We start from the raw sequence: 27,171 nt of genomic DNA, 5'->3' as shown, positions 1-27,171 counted from the left end.
CTGGGAAATAGCTCTTCTTCCACCCTTCTCATCTCTGGGGAGATGTCCGTCCCGTCTGACAGCCCTCTCCATGAAAAAGCTGCTCTTCTTCTTCAAGATGTCCTGGCTGCCCGCCTGCAATGGTGGGTCACCCCAGGTCGGACTGGTGGTTTTCGGGCCGAGAACCTTTGCCCTTGTCCGCCTGGGTTCAACCTAAAGGTTTGGCATGGGTGCGTTGATGCAGCGGATACAATCTTTGCAGCAATGCAACACAAATGTGAGTCCTCATAAACATATTTCAATGTTCATTCTCATTTTTACTCTCCTTAGACCAGACAGCATGGGCTGCAGAGGATTATCATAGGGCTATGAATAAGGGGCATGGGCTTCCGACACCAGAAGAATGGGACAAGCTCTCCTGCAAATTTCCGCCATTGTTCTCGTCAATCGACGGAGAACTGAAGCGACCTGAGTCTGGGTTTGTGGCAGTGGATCTCCATGACAAGGTCCTCGCATGGTATCTGCCGGATCTACTCACCGGAGAGCTGCAGGTGTGTGTATCACTCCACGACACAGCACTTACTGAAACCCAGTGGCCGCAAGCATGAGCTTCTCACTGCAACTCAGTGGCTTTTGGCTCGGGAGGTTAAAAAGCCTTCCGAGAACAGCAAGGTGTGGCGGGATAACACTGTCCTCTACTCTGGTGAAAAGGGTGTAATCAAGGGCACTATTTTAATTGCCCGAGCCATGGTACAGCAAGGTCTATCCAACTTGGTGAGGGTACATCATCCACTCCCAGGAATATCGCTTACCAAATAACCAAGGTTGAAAATATACGACCGTCTTTAAATCTCATACGCCAGAGACCCCATCAAGAACGGCGCACGGAAGTTTGGCTTAAATCCTTTGAGTGCTGCGCTGCGGTGCTGGATGCAGTCATAGCCGTTCTGGCCCCCGAGCAATACAACGCCCTGGTTCAAATGTTCAACGCGTTCAGCCCTGCATTCAAGGACTGGCCGGTTACCGCCGTCGCTCTCCAAATTATAGCGAACCGGGAGACCCCTTATCATCGGGACCTCAATAGTTTTGACTGGTTCTACGATCTGTTACTTACGTTGGGGGATTATGATGGGACGTTTCTATCGCTTAGGAGCCTTGGGCTGGCACTTCCATATGAACCTGGAACTGTCGTTTTTATGCTTACCAAGCTTCTAGAACACGGTGCGCCGCCAACCAGCACCGGAGAGCGGTTTTGTATTTCATGGTACAACCGTCGGGAGGTTGTGGAGATGTGGTCCGCGACGCTAGGTCTCTCTATTCCGCCGCTTCCGCATTTCGCTTCCCTAGTTCAGCAGATTAGTGATTTCGGTTTCACGTAACTGCTTCCATGTTCACTCAGGCCCCAATTCCAATTGTCCTTCATATGTCAAAATACCCCTTACGTATATTACGACGGCGTGCGATCGCGTTCTCAACACTGTTTGTCTTCGTTGCTGGCTTGATATCGGCGCTGGAACCGAGAGCGGAGGACTCCCTGAACTGCCGAAACCGGCCATCTGACGACGCGGAAGATGTCGGGCCAGACTCCCCGCGCATGTCAGCGGAAGAGGCGGAGCAAAAGACTCACTGAAACAAAGACAGTGGTTCATCGCCACAACCCCCTAATCCCTTGAATATCCAAGCTCTGAATGTCCAGATGGACACCATTGTTGGGTGCGCATATGGCCGGCAAGATCGGCAGAGGACGGCGTGAAGGTCGAGGAATGAAGGGCACGCATGGGCGCAGGCATGGCGCCGAATTCGGCAGGTAAACCACTTACCCCAGCCGAAAATAAAATGTTGTGCCGGCGGAGCAGAATACAAAGCCCCAGAGGAGCTGTGGGCAGATTAATGCGAAGAATCCGCTGGTGTTTGCGCATGCTTGCGCCACAAGGTTTCGCGCGGCCACACCTCGGGCTTCTGAACTTCTCGCTGTTTGGTGTTGTCGTTGCGTCTTTCTCGCGGACGCGTCAGATAAGCCCTGGGCTCACTGACGCGCCCCCCAGCCCCTGCCGCTCCTCACCCTCTCACTGAACTCGCCCTCCCTTCCCCTACTATGCCTATGCCTATGCCGCCGACGTTCCCCACTCGTCTCGCCGATACGACCCCTTTGCGGGACTGGGACGATGCTCCCGAGCCGATCGATGACGAAAGGGCCCGCCGGATTCATGACAAGTTCAAACAGAAAATCCCGTCCGGGCCGATGGGGCAGTGGAAGCGGGTGGATGCCGTTCAACTCGGCAAGGCGGCTGGAATCATTTTGTATAAGGTACGTCTCGGCGCGATCGGCACGCCGATATTGCTCTGAATCTGCGTAGTTTTCGTCCCCCACCCTGTCCGACGTCATGAAAGCGGACCTCGACTCTATCCAGACGCGCGCCGCGAAATCCCCCTCCGTCTTCGACCTGGTCGATGTCACCACGGCATATCCACGCCGCGTCATCGTCCTCCGGGGCAGTCGGCAGGTTATGACGGTTCAAGAACGCACGCTCTGGGCCCTCTTCTTCAAAATCGACACATCCGAGGCGGACTTCGAGGCAATGCGCGCGCACACCGCCGCCAGCATCGCCATGAAGTTCGGAGTGGTGTTCTCCTACGAGCCGGAGCCAGACTTCAATCTCGGCGACACGCATGGGTCTGCAAAGGCCGAAGACGCACAGGACTGGGAGGACGAGTCGGACGACGACGAACAAGAACGCGGTGAAGGAGAACAGGACGACGACGGCGCGAGAAGTGGCGAGGAGATCGAGTACGACGATCCCGACGATACCGGCCGCCGGATCGAGTCCACATCAACGGTCGCCTCATTGGAGAACGCCACTGGGCCTCCGGATACGACAATTATTCATTTCCGCCGCGTAGTAAGTCCTTTCCTTATCTCCGGCGCACCCCCAAGATGTATTCAGTATGATCTGTTTGGTAGTGTGACAACTGTCTCATGAAGACGCCGGATGGACCTTACTCGTGCTACACTGGAGTACAGCCGTGCGGACCGTGCAAGCATGAGAAGATACGTTGCTCGTTGCTCGGAATCCGTGGGGATGGATGGGTGCTTGGTACGTCGCATTCGCCGATCCTGCGACAGCCGCATCCTAACGTTCAGCGGCCAGTGAAACGTCTCGGTGTCGTAGCGTTTTTCGACGGCCGGTGCTTTTATCCACTGAAAATTCTGGTCGGCGCACAACGCGCGGTCACCGAAGGATATCTCGACTTCCTCCTCCACACAATCACCAAAGAAGACTACGCGCTGACGACGTCCGACCCCGTCGAGGTCCCCGAAAAGGTCACACAACTCAGATGGTATTACCACCGCGCCGACAGTCGCCGAATCGCTTGGCGGCACCTGTTTCTTGAGCCCCCGAAAGCGCGGATTGGCGTTACGGCCGCCGAATTCAAGACGATCTGCGGCGAACGCCGCGAATACGTGCGCAATCTTCGTCCGGAGAACGAAGAGAGCCGTGCGCTCCGCCCGTCTCGTCCACAACCCAAGCCGAAGACGTCCCCCCGGAAGCAAAAGCCGAAGCCCGCAGGGAAGTCGAAGGCAGCTGCTGGGCCGAAACGCGGGCAGCAAGTGATTGAATTGTCGGACAACGAACAGCCCGAGCCGTCGACTTCGACTCGTCGTACCACGCGGGCCACGACGCAGGCAGCGTCCAAGCGCACCGCCCCCATTTCCCCACCCTCGACGTCGAAGCCCTCGAAGCGGTTCAAGACTGGAGTAGTGCCCTTCGTGGACGTTCCGGCGCGCGTGAAGAAGTCTGGAAGCACTCGGTCGACGTCGATTGCTTTCGGGCCGCCGGCCTCCTCGCAGGCCTCGTCGACGTCCTATGCGCTTTTCCAGCCGCCGTTCGAAGCGTCGACGTCGCTGTTCGGCCCCCCCATATCATCATTTGCGTCCTCCGCCACTCGTTCGGCGGCCGGAACGCCCGCGCAAGTTGACCTTTCGAACGACGGAGACTTGTACATGGCCTATCTCAGCGCCGCGACGAACTTCAACGAGCGTCGTAGTGATATGCAGGCCGCCATATCGCGTCTCGAATCGGTCGCTGCACACGCCGAAGGCCGCCACCACGTATTGCGCAATCGCTTTCGCCCAAGCGGATTCGCAAATTCGGAGGAATTCCTCACCTGGTCGCAGACTGCGGGCATCGTCATCGCGCAGGCGTTGCGCACCAACCTGCCAGCAAACTCGATCTTGGACCCCGACGTGAAGATGCAGGACGTGGTCCCCGCCTTGCCTCGCGCCGCGCCGAGCATGCAGCCCCCCGAAGAGGTCTCGGAGATCCCTGCCACGATGCCTGCTGCGCTGCCTGCGCCGCCATCCGCTGCGCTGGCCGCGCCGCCATCCGCTGCGCTGGCCGCATCCGCTGCGCCGGCCGCGCCGCCATCCGCTGCGCCGGCCGCGCCGCCATCCGCTGCGCCGGCCGCGCCGCCATCCGCTGCGCCGGCCGCGCCGCCTTCCGCTGCGCTGCCCGCGCCGACGCCGCACCGCACCCAGGCGGAACGTGGGACTCCAGCGGCGGAGAAACAGATGACGCCGGCGAAGGAGCATGCGAGAAAACCGCCTGGCAAGAAGCATGCGACTCCAGCCGAGCAGCAGGAGGATGACGATGAGGACTGGCTCGAAGACTGATCGGACTTCAGTAGGGCTCACGCCGCTCGTCGAAAACGACGAACCTAAGTATATCCGGCTGCTAGATATGTTTTTTGTATGATATGCCGTCATTTTGCTGCCTCGCTGTGCCCCGGAACGCTTATATATATGTTGCACATGTGCCCCATGCGCGTCCTCTGGGCTGTTGAAAGGCCTCCAGTGACGATACGGCGATTATTTTATCAGTCGCTTCAAAACCACCGTAGTGCCTCAACATCTGGACCTCTGCGTTTGGGGATTTCTTGAGAGACTCGGGACTGCTCCTCAACTCGAGCGAAGCTGGTAGCACTGTTTCGGCGCATCGAAGTATCAAGAATCGCAAGGCGAGGGGATTTACAACCCCTCCGGACCATATGAAAACAGCATTCAGCGGTGGGATACGTGGGCGGCAAGGACGCGTGGCGCGCATCAACACGTGGCTGTGATGCACGCCACGCGTCCTTCCCTTTCGCCGTCCTTCCTCTCCTCGTCCTCGTCCTCGTCCTCTTCCCCGCTCTGCCCAGGCAGACGATAGCGACCATATGGTCGACTGTCGCCCGCTATTGGACCCCGGCGTCACCAGGTGACCCCGATCTTCCGTCCCCCTCCCTCCCTCAACCTCGACCTCTATCCCCCCTTCACTCACCCTCCCGGCCACTCCCACAACAAACACTGCACGAGGACGTCCATCCGGACGTCCTCAGTATGGAGATGAGGATATGGGGGTCGCGGCGACGTGCCGCGGCCTTTGCTTTGGTGAGTCCTCTCCTCCGCGTTCCTGCGTTCCCGACGCCCACCCACACATACTTCCTGTCGCCCCGTCGACAACTACAACAGGCCAACGACGTCCGCCCGGACGCCCTCCTCCTCCCGGTCCTTCGCGTCGCCCCCTTCCTCCGCGCTGCCCTCCTCCGCCCATGTTGTCCACCTGCACCACCCACTTCTACGTCGCCCGCCTCTGCGTCGTCCTCCTCTTCCCTCCTCGCCTTCCTCCGCCCACGCCCGCTACCTCCTTCGTGCCGCCCTCCTCTCCTGCACCCTCCGCGGCACCCTCCTCTGCGCCGCGCTCCTCCGCCCGCGTCACCGTCCTCGTTAGCACCGCGCTCCTCAGTCCCGCGCTCCTCCGCGTCACCCTCCTCCGCCCCCGCGCTGCTCTCCACCCGTGTCGCCCGCTCTTCCCTCTCGCCCTGCTCTGCCCACGCCCGCCGCCTCCGTCGCACCGCCCGCTCATGTCGCCTGCCTCAGCCTCGGCTGACTTCGCGTGGCCCTCCATGCGGCCCTCCTTCGTACTGCCCTCCGCCCGCGCTGCCTTGCGCCGCCCGCCCATACCGCCTTCCTCCTCGCCCGCGCCTGCCGTCTCCTTCGAGCCGCCTACCTCCGCGTCGCCCTCCTCCGTGTTCGCGCCCCTCACCTCCGCCTCGCTTGCCTTTGCGTCGCCCGCCTCCGCGTCTCCCGCATTCACATCGCCCACGTCGCCCTCCTCCTCCGCGTTGTCCCGACCCTCCGCCTCGTTCTCTACCCTGCTCCGCATCACCCGCCTCTACGTCTGCCTCCGCGTTGTCGCGGGACGTGGTATTACTTACTAGCGCACCTATGTAGCACATGAGCCTCCCCTTGCCCCTGCCGGTATTTGTTTTTCTTGCCTCAGCTTGCTTGCCACCCTCTGCCTAGTGAAGCCTGAAAAATTTGATGTCACTAGCCCAGAGTCACTGTTCTGTGGCATTCAAACCGCCCAATTTGATTTGTGCCAAAGATGACCGATCAGCTTTAAATTGTTTTTGTGAGACGTTTTTAAGGGACCCAGAAGAAGATTTCTTTTCTAGTTCTCTGAAAATATTTTGAGACCCCAAAAATAGATTTTCTTTCCGAGTTCTTCAGAAAATGAGGTTTCTGTTTCTAGCAGCCCCAAAACCGATTTTTATTTTCCAGTTTTTTATGGGCACATTGTCTGGACTCTCCTGAGCAGAGCTGGTTTTGTAAAGAGCTAAATCTTTAGTGATCAGAGCAGGAGTGAATTGGCACTACTGACTGCCTGTTTGGCTGATCAGCTGACTAATCAGCTCATGGGGCACATTTCTTGAAAACTGCTTTCAAGAAAGAACCTCTTGAAAAACGCTTGGTGGGTTCATGTAAGCGAATTTCCTGAAAACTGAATCTCCCTCGTGTGAGCGAATCTCTTGAAAACCGAGTGTCTCTCGTATGAGCGAATTTCTTCCAAACTGAATGATCCTCGCATGAGCGAATCTTTTGAAAACCAAGTGCTGCTCACATGAGCGTATCACTTGGATACCGGCAGGCTCATGTGAGCGCATGTCTGGCGAACTGGTAGCCCATTCATATGAGCGGAGTTCTGGAAAACGGAGCACTGCTCATATGAGCGCATCTCTCGCACACTGGTGGGTTCGTGTAAGCGCATTTCTCGCAAACTGACAGAAACTCCAACAAGCGCAATTCTCGATGACTGCCAAAATTTTCGCCACTCATTTAAACGTATGTTTCGCTCACAAAAACGCTCGCATGAGCCCATCTCTTACGAACAAGGGCCACTCATATGAGCGAATATTTCCCAAACCAGTCACAGTTCATGGGAGCGATTTTCTCTAGTACTCATCCATCTCAAATGAGTGATTCTCTCATGAACGGTCCCCTTTCAGTTGAGCGGTCCTGTTAACTAAGCAAGATTTCCCTAATATGAGCAGGACTTTCCTAAACTGACTGCCCTCACATGAGCGAGTGCCTTGTGAACAGACTGTTGCTCATACAAGCCTGTCTTTCATGCACATGGATGACCTCATGTGAGCATGACTCTTGTGAAATGATGGCTGTCACATGAGCCAAACACTCCTGAAACCACCTACCTCAATTGAACTGATATTATGAAGGAGCTGGAACAGTTTTTGGGGGGGCCTCATATGAGCGAGAGCACTGTCTACCACCATAAGCTCATATGAGCAGGTATATCGAGAACAGATGCTAGGCTCAATTGAGTGCAAATAAGCGGAATATTCGCATATTCCTGTGCTGCAAATAAGCGTATCGTGCGACTATATTATGGCACTGCACTGCTCGATCCCCATCCTCCACAGCCTGACGACACGTTCTTGTCTCGTGATGGTACCCCACTCCTCATATCGTATGTTTATTCTTCTCTCCTGCTTTATTTTTGCTCTATTTCGTATCCTCGTATCCACTTCGCGAGCCCCCATTTCGGCTCATGCTGCCTCGGTCTATCTGCGCTCACATCCCCGCTCCATCTACGCGTGCAGTGTGCTCATCTAGTCTCGCCTTCGGCTTCGACTTCGCGCACGCCCACGTTCACGTCCACGCTTTCGCGCACGCCCCATATTCGCCCTCGCCTTCGCCAGCGCCCGTGTGCGCGACCTCGTCCATCTCTCGCGTCTATCCCCGCGGTGTCCTCCTTGCACTCGCGCGATCCTCCAATCCATCCTCCCTTCGCGCTCGCTCTCCCCGCGGCGCGTCGTATCTGCTTCTATACGACTTCCTGCGACTCACGCTTACGCTCACTCGCTCACTCGCCCTCATCCTTGTTGATTCCTGAGCCCAGAGTTGACTGCACATTAGTGGCTCAGATATTTGTGCTTTCACTGAAAATCACACGTTTCTTCAAAGGGCCCTGTGCAAGCTCCCGCTATCCTGAAGAGTGTTTGTCGCAATTGTGGTCTCCCCATCTCCTTGGAATACCCTCAGAGGGGTCGCTTGGTGTCGTCTGCGTGCCATGATGCGTCTCTACTGTGGCTGCTGCACGAATCTCGCTGTCTACGTCCGATGATGAGGATTCCGACAGCGATTTGACTAAGGATGGGGACTGGTAGGGCTATTCTCCGCAGCACTAGACCTTCATTACATTTCGAATTAGTTTCATGTTACTTACACGTGTTACAAATGGCGTCTGAGGGTCGGTTTGTTAGTAACATATGTTACAGACGGCCTGGAATATGTAGTCGAACCCTAGTGGAGAACGCTCCTTTGCAAGAGATGCGCGACTGTACCTGGTCGCACCTTCGCCACTTCACGCTTTACGGTATACTTCAACCACCCACTCACGCGACACACGTCCCTCTGATCGCCGTACTCGCTCGGATGCCTCGCCTCCGCTACCTACACCTCCGGTTCTCCAGGCATCCCAGCGACATGCCTCAGGCCATATGGCCGATTTATTACGACACCACTGTCGAGTGGCCGGAGTTGGAAGAGTTACTGGCCACGCATCCCGTCCCGGAAGACCAGCTGTGGTCGCATATCCCTCGCATCCTCCGGTCAATTTATTTCCCTTCTTGTCCCTCTCCGTGGGAAGTGACGGAAGCTTCTCGTGAGGATTGGCTTCAGAAGCGGAATAAGTTGGTGTTGGATGTGACGGCGTTGCGAATCGCTGCCGCACTTCAAGTACTTCAGAAACTCGATCTCCCCCTCCTCAAGTCGCTTTCATCGCCTACGAAGTCGACGCCAATGAGGGACAACTTCTAGACTACCTCGTCCAAACCTTTCGTCGTTTGGACACTGTCGGTCTACATCGCGAGCCACGCAAGTACACGTCTCATGCACCACAGTCTCCTCGAGCGTTTGTGAGTTTATGTCTGATATCCTGTAGCCCGCTAGTTGACAACAGGTGTTAGGAGCAGTTTGTGACGTTGAGTTTGCATCTCGACCAAGAAGAACGTTCCATCTACCGTGGCATCGACAGGTATGGTGACGACGAAACTATGGATTTTTCCCTGCTCTGGGATATATGTAAGTCACGACTGAGTGGGTTAAAGACGTTGGAAATCATTTGTACTGGCCAAGGAAGAGAAACATACACTCGATAGAGTTGTATCCGCATAACTACTCTCTAATGCGTAGCATATGCATGTAGCTAAGAGAATGGATGGCACGAGCCTCCAAAGCCACACTACAAGTCCGCAGGTGCCGGCCAAGCCTGCGAGGCCGGTCAGCCTCGCACTTTGTTCTCGTCGACTCTCTGCGCTCCGCATCTAGCTACGCACATCGCACGCAGGTCGTACAGACACGCAAATTGATTGACAGTACCCTTCCGAGAGGCACACGCACATACCTAAGCCCACTCCACCACAACGCGCTCGTTCAGATCAATCCCTAGCCCGCCCACAACCAACCTCTCCACCCCCGCATCGAACGTCCAGTTCCCCACCTTCACCCCATTCACCCTCACCGTTCCCGGCGCCGCGCGCGCTGCCCCGAGCACCGTCACCTTCTCCAGCTTCTGCTCGATCCGGAACGTCCCCTCCCGCTCGACCGTCACCCGCCCCGTCTGCGCCCTCACGACGAGCGTCGAGTTCGGCGTGGGCGGCACGCTCTCCCCGTCGTCCACGTACGCCGTCCCGAACGCGTACCCGTCCGCCGCCTGCGCGACGAGCAGCTCGTACGGGCCCGCGCGCGTCTCCGCGATCGTGTACGCGGGCGCCGCGTGCAGCAGGAGCGCGGCGCCGTCGCGGACGTGCACGGGGATGTGGCCGAGCGGCGCGGGGAGGGTGGTGTTGGCCGAGATGGAGGCGTTGAGGACTTCGTGCGTGTACCAGTCGCGCCATATCGAGCGGCCTTGGCCGGGGAAGATGCCTGTGGCGGGCGTGGGTGAGTTTGGGTGGCAATGGCATCAGAAAGGAACAACATACCGTCGACGGTGGAGACGTTGGGTGTGAGCACGGGGGTGACGACGATGTCGCGGCCAATGAGGAATTGGCGGTCGACGGAGAAGAGCTCGGGCTCGTCTGGGAACTCGAAGAACAGCGCACGGATGGGCGGCGTGCCGTGCATCGACGCGTTCGCGAACAGCGTGTACTGTGCTATCGTCAACACCACGAAGACCCAAACACCCAACCCAACTCACCCAGTACGGCAGCATGCTGTACCGAACCGCGATGGCCGTCCGCGACGCGTTCGCGACCGAGTCCCACCGGTACGGCTCCTGGCTCAGCGCGCTCCGCACGTTGTGGTTCCGGTAGAACGGCATGAACGCCGACAGCTGCATCCACCGCCCGCACAGCTCCTCGTCCGTGTTGCCCTGGAAGCCGCACGTGTCGGCGCCGACGAAGGGGATCTGGAAGAGCTGGAACTGGAGCATGCCCTGAATGCTCAGGTACATATACCGCCACTTGGATATGTTGTCGCCCAGCCAGTGGCCCGTCCAGCGCCCGGAGGAGATCGTCGTGGAGCGCGAGATGAGGAAGGGGCGCTTCCCTGGGTGGATATCGAGCAGCGCGAGATGCGTCGCCTTCTCTTCCATGAGGCCCCAGAGGTTATGCGTGTCCAGTTCGACGGCGCCATTGGCGTGCGTGGCGTTGGTAGAGACGTCGTGCGTGGAGAGCGTGGGGTCGCCTGTACAGCATCGGCTTCATCAAAGAATGTACGCGTGCGCGAAACAGTGCGCTCACCGTTGTGAATGGCATAGGGAGGGTTGTTGAGATCGACACCGGGCTGGCCAGCAACGCCAGGAAGTGATCGCTTATCATGCGCGGCTGGAAAATTGGCGCTGTTGTTTCCGAAAGTCAGAGTGCCGTTGATGGTGAGGTTCCCGCTTGGTCCCCAGATGCTCGAGTTGTACCTGCGGAGCAGCGATATCAATGAGGAAACTTCGGAGCGCGACAGGATCATCACTGACCCCTCAGGATAATCCGTCACGAGGTTCCCAGGCGTGCCCGGGAAGAACTGGGTCGGGATGGTGGCGGCCGCCAGGTCCGCACCGTCTCCACTGTCCCACCAGCGTCAGCCGAACCCGCAGCACTGTCCCGAAGCTCGCGCACCAAGAACCCACGCAAAACGACGACACCTCGTTCATATCAAGCCAGATGCCGGAGTAGTTGACGCCAGGCTGGGACCAGTTTCGCAACGCCTCCGTCCAGAACCCTTGCGTGTTGTTCGCGAACCAGTCCGGGAACACCTGGAAGGTCATGCGGGTTTCCGATTAGTAAACGTGGCACTCCAGCGTGTGACTCCACTACGTACCGTATACCCAGGCCACACCTGACCTAGGTACAGCGACCCATCTGGGTTCTTCATGAACACGTCCCTGATGAAGACGCGGTCAGCGAAAGGTGAACTCTACCTCGCCCCAGGACACGAGATCGTCGCCTCGGGAATAATGCTAACTTACTGCTCGACACCCCGTGTGTATGGATCGTACTGCAGCACATGCGGCAAACGGGCGGGGATCGCGGCGACAGCACGTGTCAGCCCCTCAGCAGCGCGAGGGAGAACTTCTATTACGTACCACATCCGTGTCGTTCACCTGGATCGCGAGCGCGGCATCGACGATGGGAATGAAGTGCTGGTTGTTCGCGGTCTGGAGTACTCCGTCAGCGGCCGCGACTCCCTCAACATGGGCGAAACCCACGAGGTTCGCAATGAAGTCCGCGACCTCATCGGCCGGGAAGCTGACCGGGTCCGTCGTGAAGTCGCGGATGGCGTGGTACAGGTCGATGTCGTTCCACATGACCTCGAGCGGGATGTTGGCCGCGCGCATCTTGTCCACTTGCTCGCGCGTCTCGCTTACGTTTGCGTAGCCCCAGCGGCAGAGGTGGAAGCCGAAGCCCCACGCGGGCTGCCATGTCGGGAGGCCGACGAGCGCGCCGTACTGCTCGACCACGCTCTGCGGGCTGGGTCCCGAAAAGAAGTAGAAGTCGAGGGTGCCTCCAAGCAGGCGGTATTGCACAAGAGACGTCGGGGACGAGGGCGGGGTTAGGAGGAGGATGTCAGACCCTGCGGCGCTGTGGGCGGGAGAAGCGGAAGGGGCGTCAGGTGGGCTGAGCGCAAAGTCTTACGGACAGGAGGGGGAGAAGACGCACCCGAAGTGGAAGACCCCGTGAGACTGCGCGCGCTTTGTGGTCTCGTTGTAGCGGTGCTCCAGGTATATGGGGTGTGAACCGTAGCTGCCAGGAGTGGGTCGCGTTGAGCAACGTGTGTTTCAAATCTGAGAGCGGGCACACTCACATGTTCTGGTCGATCGGGTCGGGGTTATCTCGAGCCCACATCGTCTGAATCGTGCCGACACCGCCGTCCGTGCCAACGTCTCTCCGGAAGCCGAAGCTAGCCAGGATTTCGCCCAATCCGTAGATGTTCGCGTTCAAGGGAAGTGCCGACGTGAGCTGGAGGTATTGATCTTCGAACACCAATGGGAACCCGTCGAGAGCCGTGCTGTTGTCATTCGGAATGACGGGAGGAATAGGGGTTGCGGGCAGAGACTGGACGCGAGTATCGAACAGCGGTTGTGCATCGGGCTCCGAGCGGCGAGTGATCCAAAAGGCGAAAGGCTCGGAATCGTAGTGGAACTCGAAGTCCGAGCTAGTCTTCAGACTGGGATCTCCGTCGCCGGCAGACAACGTAATCACATCCGACGGGATGGTGAACTGCTGCTTGTCGGAATCAAAGATGTTGACATGCAGTCTGAGAAGAGCCCGTTAGACATGACGCGAACAGAATGTCACCTCTAACGTGCCTCGTTTGTGTATCGTAAGTCACTTCGAGAGTAAGATTCGTGACGTCGTGACCGAACGCGTTGCAAGCATGCCCCGCAAGGCCGAGCCGTGCCGTGAGACCAGTGGCGGTCTCAGTGACGGACGAGATGGAATAACCTGGATATTGTGTTAGCCTCATTTCAACACATGCCCCTGTCTCCCCAGAATGGAAAGACACGGCCAATCGGCGAAACGTCATACAAGGACCCACGAGGCGACTTACCTGGGCACGACGATACGTTTAACGAGGGTGAGGCCTCCCCACTTCGCGCAAACTGCCGGCTGTCGAGGCCCGAGGGCCCGCGAGCCAGAGCGGTCCGTCCGTGGATGAGGACGGCAAGGGCAAGGGCAAAGCGCGTCGAAGGCATCAGCATGGCGGCGGTCGGCATGCAAGGGGCGCCGTCCGAAGAGCACAGGTGATTTCCCTGGTGCATCCGTTGCGATAGCCTATCGGCAGCTACGGATGCATCTGGACGGATCTGGCGATCCGTGATGCGCGCCCGTGGAGACGCGCCTCGGTGGGCGGCAAGGACGCGTGGCGCGCATCGCGTCCCTTCACCGTCCTTGCTCTCCTCCACCACCACCCTCGCTACCCCCAGCCTCCCCGCTCTGCCCAGGCAGACGATAGCGACCATACGGTCGACTGTCGTCTGCTATTGGACCCCGGTGTCACCAGGTGACACCGACCTTCCCTTCTCCGACCTCCCTCGACCTCGATCCCACCCTATACCCACCTTCCCGACCGCACTCAAAACAAACACACCACACGAGGACGCCCATACGGACATCCACAGCATGGAGATTGGAATAGGGGGCCGCGGCGATGCACCGCGGCGCTCGTTGGTGAGTCCTCCGCTCAGTCCTTCTGCACTCCCGATGCCCACCCATGTCCCCTGCCTACGACAGACCGAGGACGTCCACCCTGACGTCCTCCTCCTCCGAGCCGCTCTCCTCCACCCGCTCTCCTCCGTCCGCGTCGCCCACCTGCGCCATCCGCCTCTGCGTCGCCCTTCTCGCCCTGCGCCGCCCCTGCCTGCCGCCTCCTTCGCGCCGCCCTCCTCTGCCCGTGTCACCCGCCTCCTCCGCATCACCCTCCTCCTCCCGCGTCGCCGCGCTCCTCCGCGTCGCGCTCCTCCACCCTCGTCACTTGCCTCCTCCCCGCACCTCCTGCCCGCGCCGCCCTCCTCCGCGTCGTCCCGGCCCAATCACCTCCGACGCCTGCGTCGCCTCCTCCGCCCGCGTCGCCCGCCCTCTTTGCTCTGTGCCTCCCCCTTCGCATCGCGCGCCCCCGCCCGCGTCGCCCACCACCTTCTCCGCCTCGTCCCGGCCCTCCGCGTCCCCCGCGAGCCCTCCGCCTCGCTCTCCTCCGTCTCGCTCGCCGCGTCTCCCGCATTCACGTCGCCCTCCTCCGCCTTGTCCTCTACATCGCCCTCCGCCTCCTCCTAGTCCCTCCGCCTCCTCCTGGCTCTCCGCCTCGTCCTTCTCTGTGCTGCCCCGCTCCCCATCACCCTCCTCCGCCTCTGCCTCCGCGTTGTCGTGGGGCGTGGCTTACTTACTAGCCCACCTATGTAGTAGTTTACTAATAAATATATTTCGATCACTAATCATATGCAAGATGTGGTGTGAATCAAAGAGGGAGGCGAGCTTACCGTCGGAGACGGCGAGCTCAGGTGGCAGGGCCCGAGGCGCCGGTGTCCGCTCGGGATCCGTGCGCGCTCGGGGAAGGCGGTGTGGAGCGCAACCGGGCCGGCCGGCACCAGATGCATCCGCACCTGCCGATAGGCTATCGCAATGGATGCACCTGGTGAATCACCACTGTAGGTCCGAAGATGCCCCGCTCGTTGAGGCCTATATACGGAGCGGCGCGTGTCGGCCCTCTTTGGCGAGCAGGGTCCTTGACCGCTGTTAGCGAGGGTGCCGCCCGCCTAGCGCGGCGCGGTGAGTGGCTGGCTGTTGGCGGCGGAGGCGGCGGGGACACGAACGGCGTCGGAGGGAAAGAACCGCGTCTCCGCAGGCGCATGACTCAGCTATGTCATAACCGCGTCACCCGTCATGACTGCATTTTCTTGGCTTGCTGAACGGAGATAGAGGGCGAGCATTTGGCTGCTTCAGCAGTCTTCAGCCGCGACTTATTCCTTTTGGACCGGGGATAGCGTCGAAGTTTGGTCGAAGTTACGAAGCCGCGGGCGCTTCGGTCACATGCATCTCAGCCACTGCAAGCGCCAGTCCATCACGCGAGCGCGCACGTGGCGCGCAGTTTGTTTCCGAACCACGACTTCCGCAGAGACCAACATCGGTAGTCTCCCCTAGGCCAACCTTCTAACCGCTTCGGTGCGATCTGCAAAGCCTCAAGGCGATGCTGACAAAGAGCGCCGAGGGACGGCGATGTAACCACATCGCATGGGAATCGCCTCCTCGGTCCTACGGAGTTTCTTCGGTGCGCATCCCAAATAATCCTGCCAAGTCCCGCAGCTCGCTCATCGAGCCGGTGGTTCATATCCAGGTATTGCGCCTCATGCCTTGAAAAGAGCCCCGGTATGGGCGTCGTACGGCCGTGCACGCACACGCTCCGCCGTTCTAGTCCCTCCACGCCGCGCCCCATTCCCCCGACTTTCCTCCTCGCCCTGGCCCTGTCGCACGACATCGGCTGCTGGAAGTGACGCTTGGAACGCAACCAAGTGATTGAAGCGAGTCTCTAGCACTCGATCACACGCAAATATAGGTATTCGGCCGCCGAATGACTTCTTAGAAGGCGGTATGTGAGTTTTCGACCAGCTTTCGACGCTGGGTACAATCTTACTATGCGGTCATCGACAGGTCGCTTCCGTTTTAGGGACGTCCAGATACCCTCACTCAACGTCTGAGTTGGAGTAAACCCCACCGGCACCCTACTTATATAATCGACCGTCGCGCTCCGCGCCCTCCGGCACGGGCCCATCTACACTGATTCTCCGAGGACCCCACTTGCCCTCGCGCTCGCCAAATTCCCCCGCTTTCTTGGCCACATCGTTTCCCCCCGCCCCTGCCGTGCCTTTCCCCTCCCGGTTCTCCCGCCGCCGCCCTACCAGATGTCAAACGTTCCAGGCCGTCGTTTCGCGATCACCACTGTCCATATACCGCATGCCCGACTGTCGCAGGAAGCCCTCGCACCACGCTGTCCGCTTCGCCCTCTCACGACGGTCCGGCGTTTGGTGTCTCACAACCTTCCCTACGCACCCGGGGCATGTCTCGCATCTAAACGGCACATACCCGGTGGAACACGTTCTGCCCCTCCCGCCCGTCCTCCCACACGATCCCACATGCCTGCGTTCCGTCCCGTAATCTACCCAGAAAGAAGCGGTGGACCTTACGTGCTATCTCAACCCATCGCCGGCCCGGCTCTTGGACTGCTTCTCTAGTCGCGCCGCGCCGAAGAGGCGACACTCGCATACCCGATGGGGGTTCACCATCCCTCCCAGCCTCTCTCGGACATCTTGTCCAACAATCAGTCGTGTTGATGTACTCTCTCGGCCCCATTTTCGACTATCCCATCCATCCGGCCGCGTCGCGTCTGACTTCCTGGCAGGCGACTACCGCCGGCCTTAATCCCTGACGACTTTAGCCCGCCTGTCGGTCTGTCCAACTGGGTGCTCCGGCCGGCCGGCCGGCGTTACTCCGAGCTATCCGCAGGGCATGCTCTACCCTGGGTGTCTCGCGGAATGCTGAAGGTTTTGCGTGACAGGCCTCATCCGCCGTAGTGGATTTTCGGGTTCGTCCTCCAATCGGCCGATGGGTGCCAGTATCCGGAGCTGTAACACACTACCAACATGCTGCCTTGCTTCTGTTTACTAGCTCATTTTGTGCTTCAATCACACTTATTCGCTTCCATTGCATCTCATCGTAAAGGCAATGAACATGATTTTGAATGTTTTGGCAACATTACGAGGATGGCAGCGTTCATTGAGTCGCTTCTGTCGCCCCCTTGAAGATTCTTATGCAGTAATTAAGTTGAACGAACGCCAAGGTGCCCAAGTAGAGCCTCAGCGGCCGAGAGACGGACTGCCCAGTGCCAAGGCGATTCGTAGCACGTGCTGCGGGCTGCGCGGCTATTTTGAGCGTGTCCCGGGCGCCTGTGCTAAATTCGTCCTCACCAGGCTCCGCCACCTCTCCTCCACATCCACGTCCGCGTCCTCCTCCACCATCACCTAACGTCGCCCTGCTCGAGTCTTTGATACTGCTCTTCCAGCTTTCCTTGTAGACTTTCAGGTTGGCGTCTCTCTGGCACCGGTGAAAGTGCACACAGAACTGACACGCGAGCACAGACATTCTATGTCCACGGAGGCGACCACGCCCGTGCCCAGCGATGGCACCTTCCAAACCCTCTGGCGGTCGTACGCCATGATCATCGTCTCGGAGCTCGGCGACAAGACCTTCCTCGTCGCCGCCATCCTCGCCATGCGTCACCCCCGCGCCCTCGTCTTCGCTGGCGCGTTCGCCGCGCTCGCCCTCATGTCCGTCCTCTCCGCCGAGCTCGGCCACATCCTGCCCACCCTCATCCCCCGCCGCTGGACGCAGGCGTGCGCCGCCGTCCTCTTCCTCGTCTTCGGCGCGAAGATGCTCCAGGAGGGCCGCGAGATGAAGGGCGGGAACGAGAAGATCCAGGAGGAGATGAAGGAGGCCGAGGAGGACATCGAGGGCGACGACGCCGCGCTCGACGGGACCGGGATGGAGGACGGGGGCGAGATTGTGCCGCTCGAGGCGGTCGAGGCGGGCACCGCGCCCGGGCACGCGCGCAGGCGGAGCATGGGCGGGCGCGTGGCGGAGAGGGGCTGGAGGCGGTACGCGGACTCGGCGCGCAACTTCTTCAGCTACCTGCTCGGGCCTGTGTTCGTGCAGGCGTTCATCCTCACCTTCTTCGGCGAGTGGGGCGACCGCAGCCAGATTTCGACCATTGCGCTTGCCGCTGCTGATGTGAGTAACTCCTCATATTCTTGCATTCTTCGCCCGCTTTCCCCCCCATTCTCCCTGTCCTTCGCTGCTTTATGCACCGAGTGCGCTGGCAGTCATGCTGTCCATCAATTGCAGCGTTAGTCGCTACTGGATGCAGTCCACAGCCCTCCTTTGATCACAGTCCACCCTATCTTTCTGAGTCTAACGCGTCCCTGTGCCCACAGAATGTCTTTCTCGTGTCCATCGGCACCGTAGCAGGCCACGCCTGCTGCACCGCGCTCGCCGTCATGGGCGGCCGCTACATCGCGAGCACCCGTATATCCGTCAAGCACGGTACGTCTCCTCCGCCACATCCCTTCTCTCACGCGCCCCGACCCTCGCTCACGCCTCTCCCGCGCCCCAGTGACCCTCGCCGCGTCCGCGCTCTTCCTCCTGTTCGGAGTCGTGTACTTGTACGAAGCCTTCGCGGCCATAGACCCGGAGGCCGCGGACCTGCACCCGCTGATCGAGGCCTGAGCCCGGTCACGCGCCCGTATACACTTCCCTTTTCGACTCCCACACGCCCCGCCTGCCCGACTGAAATCCTCGGCTGAGCGTGAACGACCGCGTGCCGCGCTTCGCGTGTTCGATGAATGACCCCCGTCGCGCTGACGCGCCGTCACGGGGCGTATGTGATGCTGCTGGTGCGGCGGCGGAGGCGCGCGCCGGGCGGCGCGACGGGGACAAACAGCGTATGATGCATTCAGTGATAAGGCGTGCGCTGATGTGAGGGACGTGAGCGCGGCCCCCCCGCGAGGGTGCGACGCGAAGCCTTCCCGTACCGGTGAAGTGGTTCGAGAGAAGTGGGAGTAACCACGCGCAACGATTGTGAGTGGTAACGTACGGTTTATTGCTCATTCTGACGCCCGTGTCTACGACCGCGCCCCGCCACAGCAGCGGGCTCAGTGGTGGGGTGCGTGCTGCATAGAGCGCAATACAGATTCTTGGCTACCTATCAGCACACCTTATCGCTTGCCTTCGAGTGGAGGGCCAGCGCATGGAACAGCAAGATAGTCGACGTGCCTTTGGGGTATCGTTGATGGTGCCCTCCACCTATTGACCGATGCCCGGACCACACCACCATCGAAGCGACCACCGTTCCATCTCCCTCCCACTCGACATGCAGCATCACAAGTTGTCTTCCTTGCTGGTTCCGCGTTCTTTGGGACGTCTCAACAGTGGATGTTTGGGGTATTGCTCAGCGATCAAGGGTTGAGAGCGAGCAAAGGGATGACAGCAGGAAGGGTAAGTCCTCATGTGCACGAGCCAGAAAGCAGCGAGGCTGACATACCGCACGCACTCCCCAGCCCTCTTTATACACTCGTCCCATCTCCTCCCCACGGCCAGCCACGCCCCTCCCTCGTCCAGCACAATACCCTCCCATTGATTGGAGCTCACCTCATTCCGCCGCGTCGCCCAGCTCCCTCGGATACCCCGCACGGCGATACCCACCCCGCGATAACGCCCATCTCTGTGCTTACCCGACTCAATATCGCGCCCATCGCCCCGCGCGCGCGCTGGGGGTTTCCCAGAGGATTATCCACGCTTTCTCCGCCCGCGCCGCCCCTCCACCGTCCTCCTGCGCGCCTCGGGGGCCCGGCAATTCAACGCTAGGCAGCCCAAAGGCTAATCGACTAAATTGCGGGCCCCTGTGCGGCGGAAATACCTTCTCCACGAGGCGGCCAGGAGCATGCAGGCCAAGGGGTGCGATACGGCTGGCGGCTGGGGGGTGCGGTGCTGCTCTCCGCACACGCACGTCCCCCGCGTATCCGGGCGTGCGACGGGCGTGGGGCGCGGACGGGGGGCTTCCCAGCGTCGGGTGTCGTCGACGAACGGGAGGCGGGAGTACAAGGTATCGAGGGGGGCACCGAGGAGCCCGGAGATGGCGGGGGCGGCTCGGCGGCTCGGCGCGGCAGGACACGATGGGGCGTTGAAGCACGGGCACGAGCGATCGGGACCGCAAATAGCGTCGGCTCGCGCTGAAGCTCGAGGGCAGGCGCGACCCCAGCTGGGACGACGGCCTCCCACGTCCGACCGCGAGGGAACTCGGGCAGCCCTCGAATCGACGGTGTATCTCCGCCGGGATCCTGGCGCGACGAGAGGAGCGAGAGGAGCGAGCTCTCGAGCCTCCGCCGCCTCGCTTGGCTCCTGGAGGCTGGTAGCACCGCAAGACGCTGGGCGAGCGGGGCCGTCGGGGAGCCGCCGCGCCCGCGAGCGGGCGCGGCGCAGATCTGAATGCACTCGGTGAGCCGTCGTGCCTCGCTTCGGCGAGCCTCTTTTCCAATCTGACCGCCGTTAATTAAGCCGCGGCGGGACCCGTGCATCTTCGCAGGCGCATCTCATTCATTTCTCGCTGCCCACAGACGCAGGCCGTGGAGGCGGCCCCTCCTCTTCTGGCACGTCGAGGCGCGGGCGCGCATTCTCATGGCTCGTCGCCCTCCGCTGCGCTGCCCTCGGGCCCATTCAGATCCCGCGACGACCGTGTCCGCCCTTCCTCGCCGCGGCCGCCCTCGCTCTCGGCGCCATCGACTCTCCAAGCACGGCCCCGGGCATCCCCCCACGATCCATCGCCCCATCGACCGCCATCGACCACAACCCAACAATCTCGCGCACCCCATAGGCCCCCGCCGGTCATCAAGCCCCCTCCCAAACGACAGGCACGCGCCCGATCGAGGCAGAGCCCGCACGCCCGTGGCAGCGTCTATCTCCCCATCTGCGGGGAGCCTCGCACCCGAACGCGTGCGCGAAAGCCCCCGCGGCCGGGCCCGCCTTCCTTTCCAGTGCGTGCGGGCTCCACAGCCCCGGCGCGCGCGGCGTCGGCCCTCGAGGGCTCCCAGGCTCGGGCGGGACCAGAACGCGTGTCAGCTGGGCTGGGCTGGGCGGGCGGACGAGGGGGGCGCAGATGGCCGTACGTACGCGTCCAGTGCCGCGGCGCCGCGACGTCGGACTCGGGCGCAGTGGGCTCGGCACTGGGACTGGGACTGAGTTGGGGGGGCTTCTAGCCTTGGCCGGCCCCGGCTTCTCGCGCGTCGGCTCTCGTTTGCGGCTCCAGGGGACCGCGGGGGGAGGTACTGTATGGCTGGCGGTGCCCTGAGGGCGCGGCGGGGGCACGCGCGGACCTACAGCGCGACACCGATCGAGGATCTCGCGGGCCCGGGGACCGCCAGCCACCCACAACTCCTCCCCTCTGCGCGATTTTCTTCCGGATCTTACGGGGGAGAGCGCTCCGCCTTTGCTCTCCCTTCCTCCTCACCATCTGGGTATTCTTCCCAAGCGGTAGAAGCTTCCTGAGCCAGCGTGCCTCCGGGAACGCGCTCCGTTCGTCAGTACTTCAGTCTTGCATGCGCAAACGTGACGAAACCACGATCCAACCCCGCGGCCCAAATTGGAACGGCGTACTCAAGTGCACTCGCGCCGAGAGCCCGATAAAGGAACATTGCTTTCCCCCACCTCCCCCGCCCATACGGCACTTACGACACGATGCGCACGCTTGGGCCCCAGCGTCCGCAGCCCCCGCAGAGGAAGGAGCCTGCGGCCCCCGCACGAGCGTCGGGCCCGGGTGGTTCGCGTTCGCGGCTCCGGCGCGTCCCTGGGAATTCACTTTCCAGCCCGTACGCGCGTGCTGTAGCGCGCCCCCGACCACCCACACGCTCCAGCTGTCGCTGCGGCGCACATCCACTGAGGCCGAGGCGGCTTCCCCCCCCCGCCCGTTGCCCTCGCACTCTGTCAACAGACAGTGGGGACCGGAGCGCAGTCGAGGGACAGGCCCCGGGGCTATTCTTGCTGGCGTTCGGAAATCGCGCGGTGGCCACGGGGGCGTGACATGCGCTTATATACGGTTCGCACTCGGTGTCCGTCGACCTCTCGGTCTACACCACTAGCAATACAGCGACCTCCAACGCACAGGCTGCCCTTCCTTTCCTTCCGTCATCCAACATCCCACACCAAGCGCATCTCCCTTGTACGTACCAGCACCGGTTCAGCGCGCGACGGCGTCCACGCCCTTGACCTCCCACACGCTCCCGCTCTCCTCGTGCAGCATCTGCGCGCAACCCAAGCATCAGCACCAGCCGCTCCTCCCACCTCTCCTCGCAGCGACTCACCTCAGGATCGAGCTCGAGCCTGACCAGCGCCTCGAGCATCGCACGCCCCGTCCACGCCTCGCGCGCGGCGACATCCTCGGGCGTGATGAAGTCCCGCGACGTCCGCGACGCGAACACCATCTGCGCCGACGCCGCGCGGATGCGCGGCCGCTTCTCCTCGCTCCCGCCCGCGATAACGACGGGCGACGATGGGGAGGGGACGGCGGTCTGCGTCGCGGGCGGCGCGGGCGGCGGGATCGACGGCGCGGTGGCGGCGTGGTGCGGCGGCGCGGGCGCAGACACGGGCGCGGGTTCGGGGTCGGGGACCCAGCACTTGGCGAGGTGGAGGATGTGGAAGGTCTCCATCTGCGCGGCCGGAGGCGGATGAGAGGGGGCGTGGAGGGCGGCGCGGGGTGGGCGGGAGACGCACCTCGAGCGTCGCGACGTCGTCGTGCGTGCCCGTGATCTGCGCGATCAGGGCCTCGTTGTGGTCAGGGAAGGACGTCTGGCGGCCTTGCGACGAGTAGAAGCTGTGGGTCCGGAGGTCGCGTTAGGACTGTGGGCAACTTCGTGCGCGGTTCAGCGCACCTGTCGGCAGACGCGTTCAGGGTGTCGGACACGATCGGGGTCGTGATCTCCGCCGGCTTCGTCTCATGCAGCGCGCTTACGACCTGGGCGCGGAAGGTGAGCGATACAAAGTTGGACGCGCGCACTGGCGCGGGATCTGTTCGGGAGGCACGTACCGCATCATGCAGCGCAGGGTCGGCCAGGACCTGCAAACACCCACCGTCACGTCAATCCAACCATTGAGATTCAACGAAGGGGCATACTGGCTTGCTCAGGCGGTACGGCGCCGCACCGTCTGTCACGCCGCCGGCCACGAAGTCGAAGTCATAGTTGCGTGACACCGCGATGCTGCCCTTGGGCGCAACGATGGTACCGACGGGGAAATCGCGCAGGCCGCCGCAGGAGCCCAGCCTGCGGACGATGTCAGCGGGCGCCGCGGGAGGGAAGACTCGGATTCGGACGCGCCTGATGACGACCATGTCGCCGGAGAGGCACTCGCGGACCTCGCGCACGAAGAAGTCCGCGTTCGGGTGGCCCATGCCGATCGCAACAATGGAGACGGGCACGGCCTTGTAGCGGCCGGTGATGGTGAGGAAGCCGCGCTCGGACGAGAGCACGAACGGGGTCGGGCTCGGGTCGAGGTAGGACGCGACCCCGTGCGCGCGCGACGGCGAGCCCAGCGTGATCTTTGGGGTTTGTGGCTGGGGGTGAGCACGGCCGCACGGGGTGGGAGAGGGCGGATGGACGCACGATGCGGTTGGCGACCTCGCCGGGGCGGATGCCGAGGTGGTAGACACGCCGGTCGGCGGTGCGGGGGAAGTCTGGGTGGCCGTCGGTCTGTCAGCACGGCGTTCGCACGAGAGGAAAACCACTGGGACGACCCACTAGCGTCGGTTAGGCGGACCTTCATGTCGACAACTGAGGGAGAAGGGCAGAGCACCGAAACGGCCTCCCTTCGATCGCGTCCGCGGATTCCATCACCATCACGCGTCACCCGGTCACGTCACTCGCCGACCGCCCGGCCGCGCGCCGGCGAGCGACTTTGCTTCCGCCCACCACCTCGCCGCGGTCGCCGACGTCTGGCAAAACCGCGCGCGGGTTCCCGACAAAACTCTCGCCGTCCTACGCCCTGGCCGCCTTGGTCAGAAAGCCGGGCTTGGATTCTCGCTCGACACCACCGGCCCGCCTGGCGCGTTATCGCGACGCTCGTCTCGCCAGCCCCGCGCTCCCACGACGGCCCCGGGCAGGTGACCAGCGAGCAAGAACGCCGTCGGGGACGCCAAGCCCTCGCGGAGAGCCTCCGTCGCGCACGGCGGCGCCCATCATGCATCAACGCTGCGCGAAGCCAGGCAAAGTGCAGATCCCCTCTCTGCCTATTCGCAGCCAGTCCCCGCTCACACACCTCCGCGTCCCAGGCCTCCCTGTTGTGCACCGTACCGCGCTCTGCTCGCCCACGCTGGCCATGGCAATTGGCCGGCGCCGTCCGTCGCACAGGAAGCCGCCGCCCTCGACCTTCGCGGCCGCGGACGCACGCCCGCCCGGCGCCCCGGGCCTCCAACGCCATCCAGGTCCTCTGGCCAGCGCGGCCACACGTGCCGACGCGGCATCCCCGCTCTCGCGCTGTCTTTCCTCTTTCCGCCCTCTACGTCTCCCGGGCCCCAGCACGCCCACTTGCGCCCTCGGTTCTCAGCGTCGCACGCGGCCGTGTCCCCGCGCCCTGCGACTCTCTTACGCTGTTTTGGCCGAGCGCGTGGGTCCCCCCCCCCCCCCGACGCCGCGGCGCCCGCCGGACGTGGGGCGCACGCACGATCACCCCTAGCGTGAAACTTGAGCCGTGCACTCCGCCGCCGCGGAGCACGCGAGGCGCGGCCATGGGAGCAGGCGCAGATGGGGCCGGACTCCTCCAGCTGGACGCGCTGACGTCGTTGCCCGGACCACAGGCCAAGTTCCGGCGCGGCACTCGCGCTTCCCAGCCCCCGACCTCGAACCTCGAACTTTGAACCTCGAGCCTCCCGCCGGCACGCTGGCAGGACGGGCTTGGCGGACAATGTCGCGCCGCGCGTGACCCGTCTCGCGCTTCTCCTCGTCGAGCCCAGGATCAGGATCAGCCTTCGCCTTCGCCCGCCCGGTCGCGGCAGACGTCAGGCCTTCATGCACATGCGCGGCCCCCGCCCCTTCCAAGTTCCCGCGTCTTCCCAGCACGTCCGCACGCGCCCGCGCAAACCCCACCCGCGCGCACGTACGCCGGCGGGGCCGCACGCAGAAACCGAAACAGAAAGAGGCCAGTCAGGTCCGACGCGGTAAGTCCGTGTCACGCGGCCCGCCCCGTGCCTGCTCCCCAGTGCGCACGCATGGCGGTGGCACCTGGTGGCCTGGCCTCCCGGCGCACGGCACTGACTGCCTCGACAGGCGACAGGGGGCCCCGTGCACTCGACAAGCCCCGGGGTTTCCCTGGTTGGCAGTCGACCAGCCCTCTCGCTGCGCGCTCGCCCCGCGTAAAAGCCAAACCGCGACCGGCTCTGACGCGCGATCTGGGTGCGGTGGCGTGCTCCCCTGCAGGGTCCTCCGGAGTCGCCCGCGCCCACGCCCACGCCCACGTCCACGCTCCCGCCTCGGCCCCCGTGCGCGGCAGCAGTCCGTCGACGCGTGCCGTTCGCAGGCCCGTGGCACGCGCCCCCCCGTGCCGCGTCCCAGGCCCCGCGCGGGGGTGGTTCGCGCGCAGAAGGTCGACGAACGCGGGAGAGGTCGAGAATGCGGGGGAGGAGAGAGAGGGAGAGGAAACGGCTTGCGTGGCCAACGCCGCGGGAATATCGAGGAGGGTGCGTGCAGCAGGGGCGCGCTGCGCTCGCGAGGCCGCTGCGGGGGCAGTCGGGCCGTGCGGGAGGGAGGGAGAGGGCGGGAGGCGCGCCTGGGGGAGATTGGGAGGTGGCCATGGGCGGTGCGTTGTGTCGCTATCGATTCCACCTCATTGTTGGCTGACTTGGGGAACATTTCGGACGTACAGAACGTCAAATCCGAGGTCGAGAGCGAGTTCAGACCGCGAGCCTTTCGATCGGGGCCGGAGAACGTTGTCTGCGCTCCTCAGGCCTTCCTAGGTGGACTTCACCCCGGTTTGCCTCTGCGCCGGCGTGCCTGGGCGGGGCTTCGCGTCGACGCTCGTCTGTCGTCCGGGCCGTATCCTCGCCTCGCGCCAACTGACGGATGGAAGAACGCGGTCGAGGGGAGACCGCGCACGCCATCGCATCCGTCTTCCAGGACACAAACCCACCGTGCGCGCGTCCGCACCAACCTCGACGGCCGCCACGATCCCCGGACGTCGGGCCCGGGTCCTCGAGTCCAGGTGCACGTCGAACGGGCTCGCGCAGAGCCCGGCGGGTGGTAGGACCGTACACGCCCTCGCGTCTGGACGGTCTGGCCTTGGGGCTTGGAACTCGGGATCGCAACCTCGGAGCTCGGGGCTCGGGGCTCGGGATCCGTGCTAGTGAGGCTGGCCTGCGACTTCGCCACGCTTCGACGGTGCGGGGCAGGGCCCGGTGCCTGGCGTCTTTGGGGTGCGAAGCACGGATCGAGCTTCAAGCAGCGGGGCACGGTGCGTCGCGCCGCACGTCCCGTCGCACGGTGTACGTGCAAGCATGCGATGATTGGCTCGCGCGCGGATCTGGCACAACAGGCCGCGAGCGAAGGGCGTCGACGGGTGCGGGGGAGCGGGCGGGGTGCGAGAAGGAAGGGCGGAACGAGCAGGACGCGTGCCGAAGAGCCAGACGAAGGCGACGGGATGTGGCCCGCGACCTGGGCTCGGGCCGGGCGCAGGCTCGCCGCACGAAGTCCGTGCTCGCAGCACACAGGCCGGCCAGAATCGACGGCCAGCGGAAGGACCTGGCCAGGCAGGACGACGGCCGACCGGCACTCGACTCGGTGCTCCGCGATCACCAGCTCGAGCCAGCTTGCCCCACGGCTCGCACGCGCGCCGAGCCCAGTACGTCCCCCTCGGTCGCTTTTTTCACCCGCGCGCATGACATCACACCATCCGGCAGCTGGCCGGCTGCCGCACGACGCTCGCTCGCCGGGCCCCACACCCCACACGCGCGTGGCGGGCGAACCACCCAATTGAACGACGTCGGCGTTCCACCCAGCCTCCCGCCCCGTCGCCCGAGCGCGCCATCCGCCCAGTCCCCGATCGACCGCAGACCGCAGACCGCGCAGACCGTTCCGCGACGGTCGAACGCCCAGCCCGCGAGGACGTCCGCCGCCTTCTCGACGACACCGCACACGGGACCAGGCAGGCTTCCCCCCAACGCCTCTTTCGCGCGCAGGCCGCGGCGCGTGACTGCGTCGGCTGATACCCCGCACGACGCGGTCATGTGCCGCGCGCCCGACGAGCCGCCAGCTCCTCGGCACTCGGGAGTGGCCTGGGTCA

General features: G+C 62.5%; 6 protein-coding genes across 6 annotated transcripts; 4 read left to right on the top strand and 2 right to left on the bottom strand.

The window, feature by feature from the left end:
• Nucleotides 1-2,074: 2,074 nt before the first annotated feature.
• BXZ73DRAFT_107914 (uncharacterized protein) lies at nt 2,075-4,651 on the top strand (the record flags this gene model as incomplete). The annotated part of the gene is made up of 4 exons (XM_048017034.1): nt 2,075-2,287; nt 2,337-2,879; nt 2,942-3,074; nt 3,129-4,651. 4 exons carry the CDS (start codon nt 2,075-2,077, stop codon nt 4,649-4,651), a joined length of 2,412 nt encoding a protein of 803 aa, XP_047871480.1.
• Nucleotides 4,652-5,568: 917 nt separating this feature from the next.
• Nucleotides 5,569-6,237, top strand: BXZ73DRAFT_107913 (uncharacterized protein; the record flags this gene model as incomplete). The annotated part of the gene is made up of 1 exon (XM_048017033.1): nt 5,569-6,237. One exon carries the CDS (start codon nt 5,569-5,571, stop codon nt 6,235-6,237), a length of 669 nt encoding a protein of 222 aa, XP_047871479.1.
• A 2,389-nt stretch (nt 6,238-8,626) lies between these two features.
• BXZ73DRAFT_31331 (uncharacterized protein) lies at nt 8,627-8,965 on the top strand (the record flags this gene model as incomplete). The annotated part of the gene is made up of 1 exon (XM_048017809.1): nt 8,627-8,965. A coding segment is annotated over one exon (339 nt), but the record flags the coding sequence as incomplete, so codon positions are not given.
• Nucleotides 8,966-9,722: 757 nt separating this feature from the next.
• On the bottom strand, nt 9,723-13,505 carry BXZ73DRAFT_56860 (glycosyl hydrolases family 31-domain-containing protein; the record flags this gene model as incomplete). Its single annotated transcript, XM_048021520.1, has 14 exons — nt 9,723-10,243; nt 10,300-10,465; nt 10,515-11,002; nt 11,059-11,228; nt 11,286-11,375; nt 11,428-11,564; nt 11,630-11,693; nt 11,778-11,806; nt 11,895-11,966; nt 12,018-12,390; nt 12,469-12,552; nt 12,614-13,066; nt 13,098-13,254; nt 13,361-13,505. 14 exons carry the CDS (start codon nt 13,503-13,505, stop codon nt 9,723-9,725), a joined length of 2,949 nt encoding a protein of 982 aa, XP_047871477.1.
• A 3,940-nt stretch (nt 13,506-17,445) lies between these two features.
• Nucleotides 17,446-18,582, top strand: BXZ73DRAFT_56872 (uncharacterized protein; the record flags this gene model as incomplete). Its single annotated transcript, XM_048021522.1, has 3 exons — nt 17,446-18,087; nt 18,291-18,399; nt 18,470-18,582. The coding sequence occupies 3 exons, from the start codon at nt 17,446-17,448 to the stop codon at nt 18,580-18,582; spliced, it is 864 nt and encodes a 287-aa protein (XP_047871476.1).
• A 3,502-nt stretch (nt 18,583-22,084) lies between these two features.
• BXZ73DRAFT_107910 (purine and uridine phosphorylase) lies at nt 22,085-23,664 on the bottom strand (the record flags this gene model as incomplete). The annotated part of the gene is made up of 8 exons (XM_048017032.1): nt 22,085-22,147; nt 22,209-22,553; nt 22,618-22,717; nt 22,776-22,858; nt 22,931-22,960; nt 23,018-23,440; nt 23,505-23,575; nt 23,640-23,664. The coding sequence occupies 8 exons, from the start codon at nt 23,662-23,664 to the stop codon at nt 22,085-22,087; spliced, it is 1,140 nt and encodes a 379-aa protein (XP_047871475.1).
• Nucleotides 23,665-27,171: the final 3,507 nt, after the last annotated feature.

Source organism: Epithele typhae, assembly GCF_022376455.1.
Source record: "Epithele typhae strain CBS 203.58 chromosome Unknown BXZ73scaffold_130, whole genome shotgun sequence".
Taxonomy (NCBI): domain Eukaryota; kingdom Fungi; phylum Basidiomycota; class Agaricomycetes; order Polyporales; family Epitheliaceae; genus Epithele; species Epithele typhae.
This window is presented reverse-complemented; position numbering and strand designations above follow the sequence as displayed.